The 17620-nt window shown below is 36.1% G+C and overlaps 1 protein-coding gene across 1 annotated transcript in view; it reads left to right on the top strand.

Moving 5' to 3' along the window:
* syne2b (spectrin repeat containing, nuclear envelope 2b) overlaps window positions 1-17620 on the top strand; it is a 219839-nt gene that overhangs the window by 117712 nt on the left and 84507 nt on the right. Inside the window, exons 75-76 of the mRNA XM_062034542.1 lie at window positions 1139-1213; window positions 6511-6647. Coding sequence (XP_061890526.1) covers window positions 1139-1213; window positions 6511-6647 — 212 coding nt within the window. The remainder of the gene's footprint in view (window positions 1-1138; window positions 1214-6510; window positions 6648-17620) is intronic.

Raw genomic sequence — 17620 nt, 5'->3', positions numbered from 1 at the left:
TTCACATGTGAATAATGCTGTATAATAGACTGTATTAATATTATTCACATGTGAATAATGCTGAATAGACTGTATTTATGGTATTCACATGTGAATAATGCTGTATAATAGACTATTTATATTATTCCCCTTGTGAATAATGCTGTATAATAGACTGTATTTATCTTATTCACATGTGAATAATGCTGTATAATAGACTGTATTTGTATTATTTACATGTGAATAATGCTGTATAGTAGACTATTTATATTATTCACATGTGAATAATGCTGTATAATAGACTGTATTTATATTATTCACATGTGAATAATGCTGTATAATAGACTATTTATGTTATTCACATGTGAATAATGCTGTATAATAGCCTGTATTTATATTATTCACATGTGAATACTGCAGTATAATAGACTGTATTTATATTATTCACATGTGAATAATGCTGTATAATAGACTGTATTTATATTATTCACATGTGAATAATGCTGTATAATAGCCTGTATTTATATTATTCACATGTGAATAATGCTGTATAATAGACTGTATTTACATTATTCACATGTGAATAATGCTGTATAATAGACTGTATTTATGTTATTCACATGTGAATAATGCTGTATAATAGACTGTATTTATATTATTCACATGTGAATAATGCTGTATAATAGACTGTATTTATATTATTCACATGTGAATAATGCTGTATAATAGACTGTATTTATGTTATTCACATGTGAATAATGCTGTATAGTAGACTGTATTTATATCATTCACATGTGAATAATGCTGTATAATAGCCTGTATTTATATTATTCACATGTGAATACTGCTGTATAATAGACTGTATTTATATTATTCACATGTGAATAATGCTGTATAATAGACTGTATTTATATTATTCACATGTGAATAATGCTGTATAATAGCCTGTATTTATATTATTCACATGTGAATAATGCTGTATAATAGACTGCATTTATATTATTCACATGTAAGTGTTTATTGTCTATTGTGAGCGAACTGTGGTGCTGAATTTCCCCCAGGGATCAATGAAGTACTTTCTATTCTATTCTATTCTATTCTAGTCCATAAAGTGGCATGGATTGCCTTATTTGTTTTGTGTCTTGTGTTTTTCATCAAGCAACCGGACGCCCCTGAAAAGAGAGAAGCTTCCGGTGAAGAAAGCCCAGAGCTGGCGTCGCCAGATGACACCCAGGTAGTGTCGCGCTCTTTCTTGTCATCACTAAACCAAAATAACATGGATTTCCTTCATTTAGTGCAGGGGTTTTTGAAAATACTATTACAAAAAAAGACGTGGAATAAAAGAGCAAACAGTCCAACAGTAAATAGAAGGACACTGCAGCACCTACAGTGACGCCATATAGCACTATCATTTTATCACTCGTCTTGTTTTATTTTGCAACTATTGTTTTTATCATGACCGTGAGCGAATAAAGATCCATATATTAGCCGCACCTTCTTATAAGCCGCAGGGTTCAAAGCGTGGGAAAAAATTAGTGGCTTATTATAGTCCGGTATTAAATATCAACCGTCTGGAATGAACTTTTGCTGTCTTTAAGTTGAAGTAGAGTGGTAATTGACTTTTTGGCGACACCTCTTAGGTGAATGATGCGGACACGTTTGTTACTGGATACTCTCTGCCATGCTTCTGCCTTGGGAGTCCTTGCATGTAATATGCAACTATAATTATGTGGTGCTTGTTTTTATTGACAATTGTCCCGTTTTAGACTGCAACATTGTTCATTTAAGGCAGTGTTTTTCAACCACTGCGCCGCGGCACGCTAGTGTACCGTGAGATACAGTCTGGTGTGCTGTGAGAGATGATCTAATTTCACCTATTTGTGTCCAAAATATTTTTTGCGAACCAGTAATTATAGTCTGCAAATGATGTGTTGTTGTTGAGTGTCTAGAGCTCGGCAGAGTAACCGTGTAATACTCTTCCATATCAGTAGGTGGCAGCAGGTAGCTAATTGCTTTGTAGATGTGGGAAACAGCGGGAGGCAGTGTGCAGGTAAAAAGGTGTCTAATGCTTAAACCAAAAATAAACAAAAGGTGAGTGCCCCTAAGAAAAGGCATTGAAGCTTAGGGAAGGCTATGCAGAACGAAACTAAAACTGAACTGGCTACAAACTAAACAAAAACAGAATGCTGGACGACAGCAAAGACTTACTGTGGAGCAAAGACGGCGTCCACAATGTACATCCGAACTTGACATGACAATCAACAATGTCCCCACAAAGAAGGATACAAACAACTTAAATATTCTTGATTGCTAAAACAAAGTAGATGCGGGAAATTCCGCTCATAGGAATACATGAAACTGCTCCAGGAAAATACCAAAAAAAGAGAAAACGCCACCAAAATAGGAGCGCAAGACAAGAACTAAAACACTACACACAGGAAAACAGCTATAAACTCCAAATAAGTTGCGGCGTGATGTGACAGGTGGTGACAGTACACCTACTTTGAGACAAGAGCTATAGTGATGCATGCTTGGTTATGCCTTAAAGTCATATCCAACAATTGCGACAACGACTTTTTACTGTCAACTGCACTGCAAAACGTCAGTGTTCAAAAACAAGACAAAAACAAACTAAATATAGGTGTATTTTACTTGAACTAAGGAAAATTATCTGCCAATGGAACAAGAAAATGTGGCTTGTCAAGACTTTCCAAAACAAGTAAAATGAGCTAACCTCAATGAACCCAAAATACCTTAAAATAAGTATATTCACACTAATAACAAGTGCACTTTTCTTGGTAGAAAAAAAAATATGACACCTTTTTTCTCAATATGTTGAAAAATATTCTTAAATTAAGTAAATCTTTGGGTGTCCCACGATTCGATTCAATATCGATTCTTGGGGTCACGATTCGATTATAAATCGATTTTTTTTTTCCGATTCAACGCGATTCTCGATTCAAAAACGGTATTTTCCCGATTAAAGGATTCTCTATTCATGGAATACATAGATTTCAGCAGGATCTACCCCAGTCTGCTGACATGCAAGCAGAGTAGTAGATTTTTGTAAAAATCTTTTATAATTGTAAAGGACAATGTTTTATCAACTGTTTGCAATAATGTACATTTGTTTGAACTATTAAATGAACCAAAAATATGACTTATTTTATCTTTGTGCAAATATTGGACACAGTGTGTTGTCAAGCTTATGAGATGTGATGCAAGTGTAAGCCACTGTGACACTATTGTGCTTTTTTTTTTTTATAAATGTCTAATGATAATGTCAATGAGGGATTTTTTATCACTGCTATGTTGAAATTGTAACTAATATTGATACTGTTGTTGATAATATTCATTTTTGTTTCACTACTTTTGGTTTGTTCTGTGTCGTGTTTGTGTCTCCTAGGGATGGGCGATACCACACTTTTAGGATTCGATACGATACCGATACTTTTTCTTGCATTTTCATCGATACCGATACCAATAATTTCTTATTGGCAATTTTTTGTCAGTCAAAAATATTATTACTATTGTTATTATTTAAGACAAATCACAAGACAAATACAGACCATTTATAGCACATTTATTATGGTCAATATATAATAAAAGTAAAATTAAAATAAATAACATAAATGTGAAAAATAAATTAAATATTATATATAATAATAACTATATATTATATATAATAATAATTAAATATTAGGGCTTTCCAATTAACTGTCGAATCCGAATCGCAAGAAGCTGCAGTTATTTGTTAAAGTTTGTGATATAATTAGCAATTAATGAAATATGAAATAGGCTAATGTTTTCGAAATGCAAGAAATCATGTTACAGATTAAAACCAAAATCACATTCAATCATATATTCAAGATTTTTTTGGAAAAAAATAAAACTGTAATGCATAGATGAAGAATCTCCAAATTGTATCTCTTTCTTATCTTGTTTTAAATACTCAAGCAATTTTCAACTAACAGTAAATTCCCCTGTGTGGAAATTATTTGAATTTAGGATAATCATTTAAACAAAAATATTCAGTAAAAAAATCAAATAAACAATGCCTGACACTGGATATGCCTGGCTGCATCGCTGTCGGCTGGCTGTGTGTGTGTTGCACGTTGATGACGCTCATTGGCTGTCTCCTGTCACGTGACTGGGCCAGCTCTATACTCTGCCAGGTACAGGGGTGTCCCAGCACATAGTAACTTAAGTAAGTCATCAAAAACATCTGAAAGTGATGCTTGCACCCCCCACACGCCGTTTTTTTGGTTTATATCGATACTTTTTTCAGAAAAGTGATGCCAAATGAGTAGCGTGTGAGTATCGATATATCGATACCACAGGATCGATACGCACATCCCTAGTGTGTCCTCTCAATTGCTCTGTTTATTGCAGTTCTGAGTGTTGCTGGGTCGGGTTTGCTTTTGGAATTGGATTGCATTGTTATGGTATTGCTGTGTATTGTTTTGTTGGATTGATTAATTTAAAAAAAATAATTTTTTTTAAATTAAAAAATCGATTTTTTAAAAATGAGAATCGATTCTGACTCGCACTATGTGAGAATCGCGATTTGAATTTGAATCGATTTTTTTCCCACACCCCTACTGTTTATATTAAAGGCCTACTGAAAGCCACTACTAGCGACCACGCAGTCTGATAGTTTATATATCAATGATGAAATCTTAACATTGCAACACATGCCAATACGGCCGGGTTAACTTATAAAGTGACATTTTAAATTTCCCGCCACACTTCCGGTTGAAAAACTCCTTTGGATATGATTTATGCGCGTGACGTCACAAAATCCACGGAAGTGGTTGTACCCCATCGACTCGATACAAAAACCTCTTGTTTTCTTCGACAAAATTCCACAGTATTCTGGACATCTGTGTTGGTGAATCTTTTGCAATTTGTTTAATGAACAATGGAGGCTGCAAAGAAGAACGTTGTAGGTGGGATCGATCGGTGTATTAGTACAATACTTACAGCAACACAACAAGGACTACTTACTACGCCTAGCCGATGCTTGCCGCCAAACCCACGGATGAAGTCCTCCGTCGCGCCGTCGATCGCTGGAACGCAGGTGAGCACGGCTGTTGATGGGAAGATGAGGGCTGGCTGGCGTAGGTGGAGCGCTAATGTTTTTATCATAGTTCTGTGAGGTCCGGTTGCTAAGTTGCTAAATTAGCCTTAGCGTCGTTAGCAACAGCATTGTTAAGCCTTACCAGGCTGAGAATTTTTAACCGTGTAGTTACATGTACATGGTTTAGTAGTATTGTTGATCTTCTGTCTATCCTTCCAGTCAGGGGTTTATTTTTTTTTGTTTCTATCTTCATTTGAGAACGATGCTATCACGTTAGCTCAGTAGCTAAGTGTGTCACCGATGTATTGTCGTGGAGATAAAAGTCACTTTAAATGTCCATTTCGCGTGCTCGACTCTCATTTTCAAGAGGATATAGTATCCGAGGTGGTTTAAAATACAAATCCGTGATCCACAATAGAAAAAGGAGAGAGTGTGGAATCCAATGAGCAATAGCGAAAAAAGATGCGTCCTGCACTGCACTCTAGTCCTTCACTTTCATGTTCCTCATCCACGAATCTTTCATCCTCGCTCAAATTAATGGGGTAATCGTCGCTTTGTCGCTCCGAATCTCTCTCGCTCCATTGTAAACAACGGGGAATTGTGAGGAATACTAGCTCCTGTGACGTCACGCTACTTCCGGTACAGGCAAGGCTTTTTTTTATCAGCGACCAAAAGCTGCGAACTTTATCGTCAATTTTCCTCTACTAAATCCTTTCAGCAAAAATATGGCAATATCACGAAATGATCAAGTATGACACATAGAATGGATCTGCTATCCCCGTTTGAATAAAAAAAATTCATTTCAGTAGGCCTTTAAACATGCTTCACTGATTCGAGTATTTGGCGAGCGCTGTTTTGTCCTACTAATTTTGGCGGTCCTTGAACTCACCTTAGTTTGTTTACATGTATAACTTTCTCCGACTTTCTAGGACGTGTTTTATGCCACTTCTTTTTCCGTCTCATTTTGTCCACCACACTTTTAAGGTTGTGCGTGAATGCACAAAGGTGAGTTTTGTTGATGTTATTGACTTGTGTGGAGTGCTAATCAGACATATTTGGTCACTGCATGACTGCAAGCTAATCGATGCTAACATGCTATTTAGGCTAGCCAAATGTACATATTGCATCATTATGCCTCATTTGTAGCTACATTTGAGTTCATTTAGTTTCCTTTAAGTCCTCTTAATTCAATTTAAATCTCATGACACTCTATCTGTATGTAATATGGCTTCTAATTTTTTGCAGCTCCAGACAGATTTGTTTTTGTATTTTTGGTCCAATATGGCTCTTTCGACATTTTGGGTTGCCGACCCCGACTCTAGCTTGTGTGCTCGGCCGTTGTGTAGCTGCCCGCTCCTCGGAGCCTCGCCGTGAAAATGAACGCAGCGTTCAATGGAAGGTCCCGAGAATTCCTGAAGAGTCTGACCTGTAACCCTGCCCGTGTCCCACAGGACGTGCCCGGCGCCGCTGACGAGCGTTCTCCCGAGGACCGGTCGGACGTGGAGAGCGAGAGCGCCGACGAGAGACTGGTAAACACGTCCTCCTCCACCGCAAACCTCCACAAAGCTCAGCAGAGATGTGTGCTCTCGTAGATCTAAGAAACGCGTCCTCTAGCCTCAGAACACCAGCGTCTTCTCCTTATTCCAACACCAAAACCCCCATGAGGCTTCAGGAGAGTAGAGAACCTAGTCCGAGAACTTCCTGTAGACCAAAGTCCTGATTAAACGTGTCCCAGTCCAACCAGGGGTGTCCAAAATGCTGCCATTTTGGTCCCACGGCTGGTTATTTATTGAACAAATACAATTAATTGATTAACGATGATATATTTTATAAGATTTTACATGAGTTTGCTTGGTCAGCCTATGAAAACAAAGCTAAGATGGTTTGTTCAAGTAGCTTATTAGCACAGGGGTGTCCAAACTGCGGCCCACAGCATATTTTTAAACGGCCCGCGGCACACTCGATAGCATTCTAATATCAGCATGCTAGCTTTTTTGCTAATTTTATAGGTATACACCGCGGCATCACATTTTTTTGTTCCTTGACGAATGACGCCCGTTAGCACGCTAGCTTTTTTTAAGCTAATTTTGTTAGGTACACACCTCCAGTCATATTTATATACTTGATGCATGCTAACTTTTGTATGGAGCCCCTAAAGGGACATGGGGGGGAAAAAAATGTTATATATATATATTTTTTTTAATTTTATTAAGTTATAAAAAAAAATTTAAAAAAAATTTCGCACAAGATATAAGTCTTAAAAAAAATATATATATATATATATATATTTTTTTTTTTTTAGACATGTATCTCGTGCACACGAGATACATGTCTAAAAAATAAAATAAAAAAAATGTATAAAAAAAATGATTTCCTCCATGTCCCTTTAGGGGCTCCGTACTTTTGCATTCTCGCATTTTTTTTTTTTAATTTTCAGGCACACACCTCAGAGTAATATATTTTGGTACTTGACGCACGTTACAGTTAACATTTTAGCATGCTAATATTAGCATGCATGCTTTTTTTCAAATTAATTTAGCAGGTGTAGTGTCATATATTTTGGTATTTCACTCATGTTAGCTGTAATGTTAACTTTGTTTTAGCATGTTAACGTAGTACTGTTAGCACGCTAGTCTTTTTAGCTTATTTTATATACCGCCGCATCACATTTTTTTGTTCCTTGACGAATGACGCCCGTTAGCACGCTAGCTTTTTTTAAGCTAATTTTGTTAGGTACACACCTCCAGTCATATTTTAATACTTGATGCATGCTAACTTTTGTACGGAGCCCCTAAAGAGACATGGGGGGGAAAAACATTTGTATCATATTTTTTATTTTTTTGTTTTTTATTAAGTTATAAAAAAAATTAAAAATAAATTTCGCACAAGATATATGTCTAAAAAAAAATTATAATTTTTTATTTATTTATTTTTTTAGACATGTATCTCGTGCGCACGAGATACATGTCTAAAAAATAAAATTAAAAATAATTATAAAAATAATTATTTCCTCCATGTCCCTTTAGGGGCTCCGTACTTTTGAATTCTCACTTTTTTTTTTTAAATTTTCAGGCACACACCTCAGAGTAATATATTTTGGTACTTGACGCACGTTACAGTTAGCATTTTAACATGCTAATATTAGCATGTTTTTAAAAATCAAATTTAGTAGTGACATATATTTTGGTATTTCACTCATGTTAGCTGTAATGCTAACTTTGTTTTAGCATGTTAACATAGTACTGTTTGCATGCTGGTCTTTTTAGCTTATTTTACAGGTATACATCGCGGCATCACATTTTTTTGTTCCTTGACGAATGACGCCCGTTTGCACGCTAGCTTTTTTTAAGCTAATTTTGTAGGTACACACCTCCATGCTACCGTTAGCATGCTCGCATTTAAAAAAAAAAAAAAAATTCAGGCACACACCTCAGAGTAATATATTTTGGTACTTGACGCATGTTACAGTTAGCATTTTAGCATGCTAATATTAGCATACAAGCTTTTTTTTAAATCTAATTTAGCAGGTGTAGTGTCATATTTTGGTATTTCACTCATGTTAGCTGTAATGTTAACTTTTTTTTTATCATGTTAACGTAGTACGGTTAGCATGCTATCTTTTTTTAAGCAAATTTTGTAGGTACACACCTCCAGTCATATTTTAGTACATGATGCATGCTAACGTTAGCGTGCTCGCATTTTTAACCATTTTTTCCAGGCACACACCTCCGAGTAATATATTTTGGTACTCGACGCACGTTACAGTTAGCATTTTAGCATGCTAATATTAGCATGCTTTTTAAAATCTAATTTAGCAGGTGTAGTGTCATATATTTTGGAATTTCACTCATGTTAGCTGTAATGTTAACTTTTTTTTTTAGCATGTTAACATAGTAATGTTAGCATGCTAGTCTTTTTAGCTTATTTTACAGGTATACATCGCGGCATCACATTTTTTTGTTCCTTGATGAATGACGCCCGTTTGCACGCTAGCTTTTTTTAAGCTAATTTTGTAGGTACACACCTCCAGTCATATTTTAGTACTTGATGCATGCTCGCATTTAAAAAAAAAACAACTTCAGGCACACACCTCAGAGTAATATATTTTGGTACTTGACGCATGTTACAGTTAGCATTTTAGCATGCTAATATTAGCATACAAGCTTTTTTTTAAATCTAATTTAGCAGGTGTAGTGTCATGTTAGCTGTAATGTTAACTTTTTTTTGATCATGTTAACGTAGTACGGTTAGCATGCTATCTTTTTTTAAGCAAATTTTGTAGGTACACACCTCCAGTTATATTTTAATACTTGATGCATGCTAACGTTAGCATGCTCGCATTTTTAACAATTTTTTTCAGGCACACACCTCCGAGTAATATATTTTGGTACTTGACGCACGTTACAGTTAGTATTTTAGCATGCTAATATTACCATGCTTTTTTAAAAAAATCTAATTTAGCAGGTGTAGTGTCATATATTTTGGAATTTCACTCATGTTAGCTGTAATGTTAACTTTTTTTTTTTAGCATGTTAACATAGTAATGTTAGCATGCTAGTCTTTTTAGCTTATTTTGCCCCTATTGTTTTGTTACTTGATGCTATTTGGTCAGCGTGCTAACTTATTTTGCCCCTATTGTTTTGTTACTTGATGCTATTTGGTCAGCGTGCTAACTGTTAGCATTTTAGACCGGCTTTCGCTCTTCAGCATTCAAACTTAAATTTCTACCAAAATGCACTATTTTTGAAGGGGAAAACAACCAAAAATGGCCCCCGCATCTTTTATTTGCCCGTCTGTGGCCGTTAGTGGGCACCCCCTGGCTTACATAGCATATATTGACCTACATTGCATTGCTTTTAGCCGCCATACTCTTTATATTTTCTGTATGGAAAGCGTTCGGACACCCCTGTCGCGCAGCAGGGAAGGGATTCGTCACGTTTCACGTGTCGGGTAAACACAAGACAAATCCCCCCCTTCCTGCTTCGTCGAGTCTTTCTGGAACTGACCCCGATAACAACCAGGTCTGGTCACTTTTGGAAAGGGCCACAGTGCGTTTCCATGGCAACACGAGCTGGTGTGGACTATGTTTACATGAATATTCATATTGTTTTTGTCAAGTCAGCTCTTAATTCATCCAGGAGTGTGTGTATAAATAAAAAAATACCGCCATTCTTTTTTTTTATAGATGCCAGCAAATGAAGCTTTTGTTTGTTAGCTGCTAGGCTATTTGTATTTCCTCTTCACTGAATAAAAATACTCTTTTTAAGACGACGATTGCCATGAAAACGGACACAATCTGGTTGAAATGCTGGTGGTGTTTACATGGTGATTAATTATTGCACTAATTAATCACAGGGTGATTAATTGATGTGTGTCGTGCATGTCGGGTCTTACACCAGCACGTCCTTCTCCCTGACTTCCTGTTGTCCACCTTCCGACGCCAGCAGAAGCAGAAATAAATCCACAGCAGTGACTCACTCCTCTTGTCTCTCCGTGTGTTTGTGGGAGGGAGGGAGGGGCGAGCAAATAACAACACTGACGGCCATGTTTGCTCTCACACCTTTGACTCACTGATAGTAACCCGTGTGCCCTTTCACCCACTCATCATCTTAAACCCATCGGTACTTTGTTGAAATCCTAGAATCGAAACTGAAAGTCAAAACCGGTGAAGTTGTCACGTTGTGTAAATGGTAAATAAAAAGAGAATACAATGATTTGCAAATCCTTTTCAACTTATATTCAATTGAATAGACTGCAAAGACAAGATATTTAACGTTCAAACTTGCAAATAATCATTAACTTAGAATTTAATGGTGGCAAAACATAGCAAAAAAGTTGGCACATGTGCATTTTTACCACTGTGTTACATGGCCTTTCCTTTTAACAACATTCAGTAAACGTTTGGGAACTGAGGAGACACATTTTTGAAGCTTTTTTGACATCCTGTCATTTACTAAACATGTTTTGGAATTTATGATCACCAATCAGTCTCTGATCACCTAAAGTGGAGAAATGATAAATTGGTAATGGCATGGGCCAGTTTTTGTCGCTAGGCTCCGCCCACTACAAGTATGTCTGAACAGGTACTGACCCATCGGGCACTTCAGGGTGTCATCATCATCATTTCTACCAAATGTGACCCAAGATCTGAATTTGTGGAGCCGAGTTATTAACGTTTTGGGGGCGAATCATCGCAGTAAAGTTTGGCGCCATGCCACGCCCGCATCTTATGGCGTAGGATTTTTTTTCCCGTAATTTATCATCGACGATATGTGTAGTATCTGTCATTTTAACCACGGCACATTTGGTCAAAGTCCCTAGCAGGAGGTGGTTAAAGTACCACCCCTTTTTTTTTGTTTCCAAATAATAGCCAGAAATCATCGTAGCAAAGTTTGGCGCCATGCCACGCCCGCATCTTATGGCGTAAGAAAAATATGTTCGCTATTTATCATCACCTATATGTGTAGTATCTGTCATTTTAACCACGACTCATTTGGTCAAAGTCTCTAGGAGGAGTTTGTTAAAGTACCACCCCTTTTTTTTTGCCAAAAAATGGCCAGAAATCAACGGAGTAATGTTTGGCGCCATGCCACGCCCACATCTTATGGTGTAGGAATTTTTTTTTCGTAATTTATCATCGACGATATGTGTAGTATCTGTGATTTTAACCACAACTCTCTAGGTCAAAGTCCCTACGACAAGTTCGTTAAAGTACGACCTCTTTTTTTGCCAAAAAAGGGCCAGAAATCATCGGAGTAATGTTCGGCGCCATGCCACGCCCACATCTTATGGCGTAAGAATTTTTTTTCCCGTAATTTATCATCGACGATATGTGTAGTATCTGTCATTTTAACCACGGCTCATTTGGTCAAAGTCCCTAGGAGGAGTTTGTTAAAGTGCCACCACTTCATTTTTATCCAAATAATAGCCAGAAATCATCGGAGCAAAGTTTGGCGCCATGCCACGCCCACATCTTATGGCGTATCATTTTTTTTTTTGTAATTTATCATCGCCTATATGTGTAGTATCTGTCATTTTAACCACGACTCATTTGGTCGAAGTCCCTAGGAGGAGTTTGTTAAAGTACCACCCCTTTTTTTTTGCCAAAAAAATGGCCAAAAATCATTGGAGTAATGTTCAGCGCCATGCCACGCCCACATCTTATGGCGTATAATTTTTTTTCCGTAATTTATCATCGACGATATGTGTAGTATCTGTCATTTTAACCGCAACTCTTTAGGTCAAAGTCCCTACGACAAGTTCGTTAAAGTACGACCTCTTTTTTTGCCAAAAAAGGGCCAGAAATCATCGGAGTAATGTTCGGCGCCATGCCACGCCCACATCTTATGGCGTAGGAATTTTTTTTTCGTAATTTCTCATCGACGATATGTGTAGTATCTGTCATTTTAACCACGGCTCATTTGGTCAAAGTCCCTAGGAGGAGTTTGTTAAAGTAATAATAATAATAATAATACCTGGGATTTATATAGCGCTTTTCTAAGTACCCAAAGTCGCTTTACATGTTAAAAACCCATCATTCATTCACACCTGGTGGTGGTAAGCTACTTTCGTAGCCACAGCTGCCCTGGGGTAGAAAGTACCACCCCTTCTTTTTTATCCAAATAATAGCCAGAAATCATCGGAGCAAAGTTCAGCGCCATGCCACGCCCACATCTTATTGCGTATCATTTTTTTTTTTTGTAATTTATCATCGCCTATGTGTGTAGTATCTGTCATTTTAATTGCGGCTCATTTGGTCAAAGTCCCTAGGAGGAGTTTGTTAAAAATGGCCAAAAATCATTGTAATAATGTTCGGCGCCATGCCACGCCCACATCTTATGGCGTAGGAATTTTTTTTTCGTAATTTATCATCGCCTATATGTGTAGTATCTGTCATTTTAACCACGGCTCATTTGGTCAAAGTCCCTAGGAGGAGTTTGTTAAAGTACCACCCCTTTATTTTTGCCAAAAAAAATGGCCAAAAATCATTGGAGTAATGTTTAGCGCCATGCCACGCCCACATCTTATGGCGTAGGAATTTTTTTTCCGTAATTTATCATCGACGATATGTGTAGTATCTGTCATTTTAACCACGGCTCATTTGGTCAAAGTCCCTAGGAGGAGTTTGTTAAAGTACCACCCCTTCTTTTTTATCCAAATAATAGCCAGAAATCATCGGAGCAAAGTTTGGCGCCATGCCACGCCCACATTTTATTGCATATAATTTTTTTTGTTGTAATTTATCATCGCCTATATGTGTAGTATCTGTCATTTTAACCACGGCTCATTTGGTCAAAGTCCCTAGGAGGAGTTTGTTAAAGTACCACCCCTTCTTTTTTGCCAAAAAAATGGCCATAAATCATTGGAGTAATGTTCGGCGCCATGCCACGCCCACATCTTATGGCGTAGGAATTTTTTTTTCGTAATTTATCATCGCCTATATGTGTAGTATCTGTCATTTTAACCACGACTCATTTGGTCAAAGTCCCTAGGAGGAGTTTGTTAAAGTACCACCCCTTCTTTTTTATCCAAATAATAGCCAGAAATCATCGGAGCAAAGTTTGGCGCCATGCCACGCCCACATCTTATGGCGTATAATTTTTTTTTTTGTAATTTATCATCGCCTATATGTGTAGTATCTGTCATTTTAACCACGGCTCATTTGGTCAAAGTCCCTAGGAGGAGTTTGTTAAAGTACCACCCCTTCTTTTTTATCCAAATAATAACCAGAAATCATTGGAGTAATGTTCAGCGCCATGCCACGCCCACATCTTATTGCGTATACATTTTTTTTTTGTAATTTATCATCGCCTATATGTTTAGTATCTGTCATTTTAACCACGACTCATTTGGTCGAAGTCCCTAGGAGGAGTTTGTTAAAGTACCACCCCTTTTTTTTTGCCAAAAAAATGGCCAAAAATCATTGGAGTAATGTTCGGCGCCATGCCACGCCCACATCTTATGGCGTAGGATTTTTTTTTCTCGTAATTTATCATCGACGATATGTGTAGTATCTGTCATTTTAACCACGACTCATTTGGTCAAAGTCCCTAGGAGGAGTTTGTTAAAGTACCACCCCTTTTTTTTGCCAAAAAAATGGCCAAAAATCATTGGAGTAATGTTCGGCGCCATGCCACGCCCACATCTTATGGCGTAGGAATTTTTTTTTCGTAATTTATCATCGACGATATGTGTAGTATCTGTCATTTTAACCACGGCTCATTTGGTCAAAGTCCCTAGGAGGAGTTTGTTAAAGTACCACCCCTTTTTTTTTGCCAAAAAATGGCCAGAAATCAACGGAGTAATGTTTGGCGCCATGCCACGCCCACATCTTATAGTGTAGGAACATTTATTTCCTAATTTATCATCACCTATATGTTTAATATCTGTCATTTTGACCGCAACTCTTTAGGTCAAAGTCCCTACGACAAGTTCGTTAAAGTACGACCCCTTTTTTTGCCGAAAAAATGACCAAAAATCATTGGACTAATGTTCGGCGTCATGCCACGCCCACATCTTATGGCGTAGGATTTTTTTTTTCGTAATTTATCATCGACGATATGTGCAGTATCTGTCATTTTAACCACGGCTCATTTGGTCAAAGTCCCTAGGAGGAGTTTGTTAAAGTACCACACCTTCTTTTTTATCCAAATAATAGCCAGAAATCATCGGAGCAAAGTTCAGCGCCATGCCACGCCCACATCTTATTGCGTATCTTTTTTTTTTGTTGTAATTTATCATCGCCTATATGTTTAGTATCTGTCATTTTAACCACGACTCATTTGGTCAAAGTCCCTAGGAGGAGTTTGTTAAAGTACCACCCCTTTTTTTTGTCAAAAAAATGGCCAAAAGTCATTGGAGTAATGTTCGGCGCCATGCCACGCCCACATCTTATGGCGTAGGAATTTTTTTTCGTAATTTATCATCGACGATATGTGTAGTATCTGTCATTTTAACCACAACTCATTTGGTCAAAGTCCATAGGAGGAGTTTGTTAAAGTACCACCCCTTTATTTTTGCCAAAAAAATGGCCAAAAATCATTGGAGTAATGTTCAGCGCCATGCCACGCCCACATCTTATGGCGTAGGATTTTTTTTTTTGTAATTTATCATCGACTATATGTTTAGTATCTGTCATTTTAACCACGGCTCATTTGGTCAAAGTCCCTAGGAGGACTTTGTTAAAGTACGACCCCGTTTTTTTGCCAAAAAATGGCCTAAAATCATAGGAGTAATGTTCAGCGCCATGCCACGCCCACATCTTATGGTGTAAGAATTTTTTTTTCGTAATTTATCATCGCCTATATGTGTAGTATCTGTCATTTTAACCATGACTCATTTGGTCAAAGTCCCTAGGAGGAGTTTGTTAAAGTACCACCTCTTTTTTTTGCCAAAAAATGGCCAGAAATCATCAGTAATGTTTGGCACCATGCCACGCCCACATCTTATGGCGTATAATTTTTTTTTTGTAATTTATCATCAACGATATGTGTAGTATTCGTCATTTTAACCGCAACTCTTTTGGTCAAAGTCCCTACGACAAGTTCGTTAATGTACGACCCCTTTTTTTGCCAAAAATCATCGGAGTAATGTTCGGCGCCATGCCACGCCCACATCTTATGATGTAGGGAGAATTTGTTCATAATTGATCATCGCCTATATGTGTAGTATCTGTCATTTTAAACTTGACTCATTTGGTTAAAGTCGTTCGTTAAAGTACCACCCCTTTTTTTCGCTGAAAAATGGAAGATGAAAACCAAGATGGCCGACTTCCTGTTCGTTTTCAGGTATGGGTTCTTGAGACTTTTATGTGCGTCCCGTCATTATAGACGTCTCCTGCGATTTTTGTGTCGATACGTGAAACTGGTAGGAGGGGATAATTTTTTCTCATTTTAAAGGTGGCGCTAGAGAGCCCGTCCATCCATTTTTCTACCGCTTGTCCCTCTTGGGGTCACGGGCCGATTTTGAAAATTAATTTTCGTGATGCCCAATATGTAAAAAATATTCGCCATACCCGACGCGCCTGCAAAATATGAGGACTTTTCGTGCATTTTAAGGGCCTGATAAAGACGTTCAAACGTATAGAAGAAAAAACACAGCAATTTTCAAGCGTCCTGCGGGTCTTGCTCCCCTGAAAAACCTGAAAAATATAAATAAATCCAAGAGTGGTCTGAATTCGGCAATTACTCTTATGTCCACAAGAGGGCGACATACTTTTACAAAATGTGGCTTTGCTTCCAAACGACAAATCTGTAACCTTTGGCATAAAACTATAACTCACCTTAAACCAGACCATATTAATGTTTTATTTGAAGACATATTCCAAATAAATGTTTTATTTGAAGACATTCTAAATAAAATATGTATTTATTTGAAGAGATATTCCAAATAAAATATTTTTATTTGAAGACATTCTAAATAAAATTTGTATTTATTTGAAGACATATTCCAAATGTTTTTATTTGAGGACATATTCCAAATAAAAAAAAAATTATTTGAAGAAGACATATTCCAAATAAAATGTTTTTTATTTGAGGACATGTTCCAATGGTTACTTTGAAGACATATTTTAAATAAAATAGTTTTATTTGAAGACATTCTAAATAAAATATGTCTTTATTTGAAGACATATTCCAAATTAAATGTTTTTATTTCAGGACATATTCCAAATTAAATGGTTTCTTTGAAGACATATTCCAAATAAAATGTTTTTATTTGAAGACATTCAAAATAAAATATATATATATTTGAAGACATATTCCAGATAAAATGTTTTTATTTGAAGACATTCTAAATTAAAAATATATATTTATTTGAAGACATATTCCAAATAAAATATTTTTATTTGAAGACATTCTAAATAAAATACATATTTATTTGAAGACATATTCCAAGTAAAATGTTTTTATTTGAGGACATATTCCAAATTTAAAAAAAATTATTTGAAGGAGACATATTCCAAATAAAATGTTTTTTTTTGAGGAGATATTCCAACTTAAATGGTTTCTTTGAAGACATATTCCAAATAAAATGTTTTTATTTGAAGAAATTCTAAATAAAATATATATTTATTTGAAGACATGTTCCAAATAAAATATTTTTATTTGAAGACATTCTAAATAAAATACATATTTATTTGAAGACATATTCCAAATAAAATGTTTTTATTTGAGGACATATTCCAAATTTAAAAACAATTATTTGAAGGAGACATATTCCAAATAAAATGTTTTTTATTTGAGGAGATATTCCAACTTAAATGGTTTCTTTGAAGACATATTTCAAATAAAATATTTTTATTTGAAGACATTCTAAATAAAATATGTATTTATTTGAATACATATTCCAAATAAAATGCTTTTATTTGAAAACATATTCCAAATAAAATGTTTTTATTTGAGGACATATTCCAAATAAAAAATAATTTATTTGAAGAAGACATATTCCAAATAAAATGTTTTTATTTGAAGACATATTCCAAATAAAAAATAATTTATTTGAAGAAGACATATTCCAAATAAAATGTTTTTATTTGAGGACATATTCCAAATAAAATGTTTT

Source organism: Entelurus aequoreus, linkage group LG23 (genome assembly GCF_033978785.1).
Source record: "Entelurus aequoreus isolate RoL-2023_Sb linkage group LG23, RoL_Eaeq_v1.1, whole genome shotgun sequence".
Classification (NCBI taxonomy): domain Eukaryota; kingdom Metazoa; phylum Chordata; class Actinopteri; order Syngnathiformes; family Syngnathidae; genus Entelurus; species Entelurus aequoreus.
The sequence above is the reverse complement of the archived record's forward strand: the minus strand, read 5'-3'. Positions and strand labels throughout refer to the sequence as shown.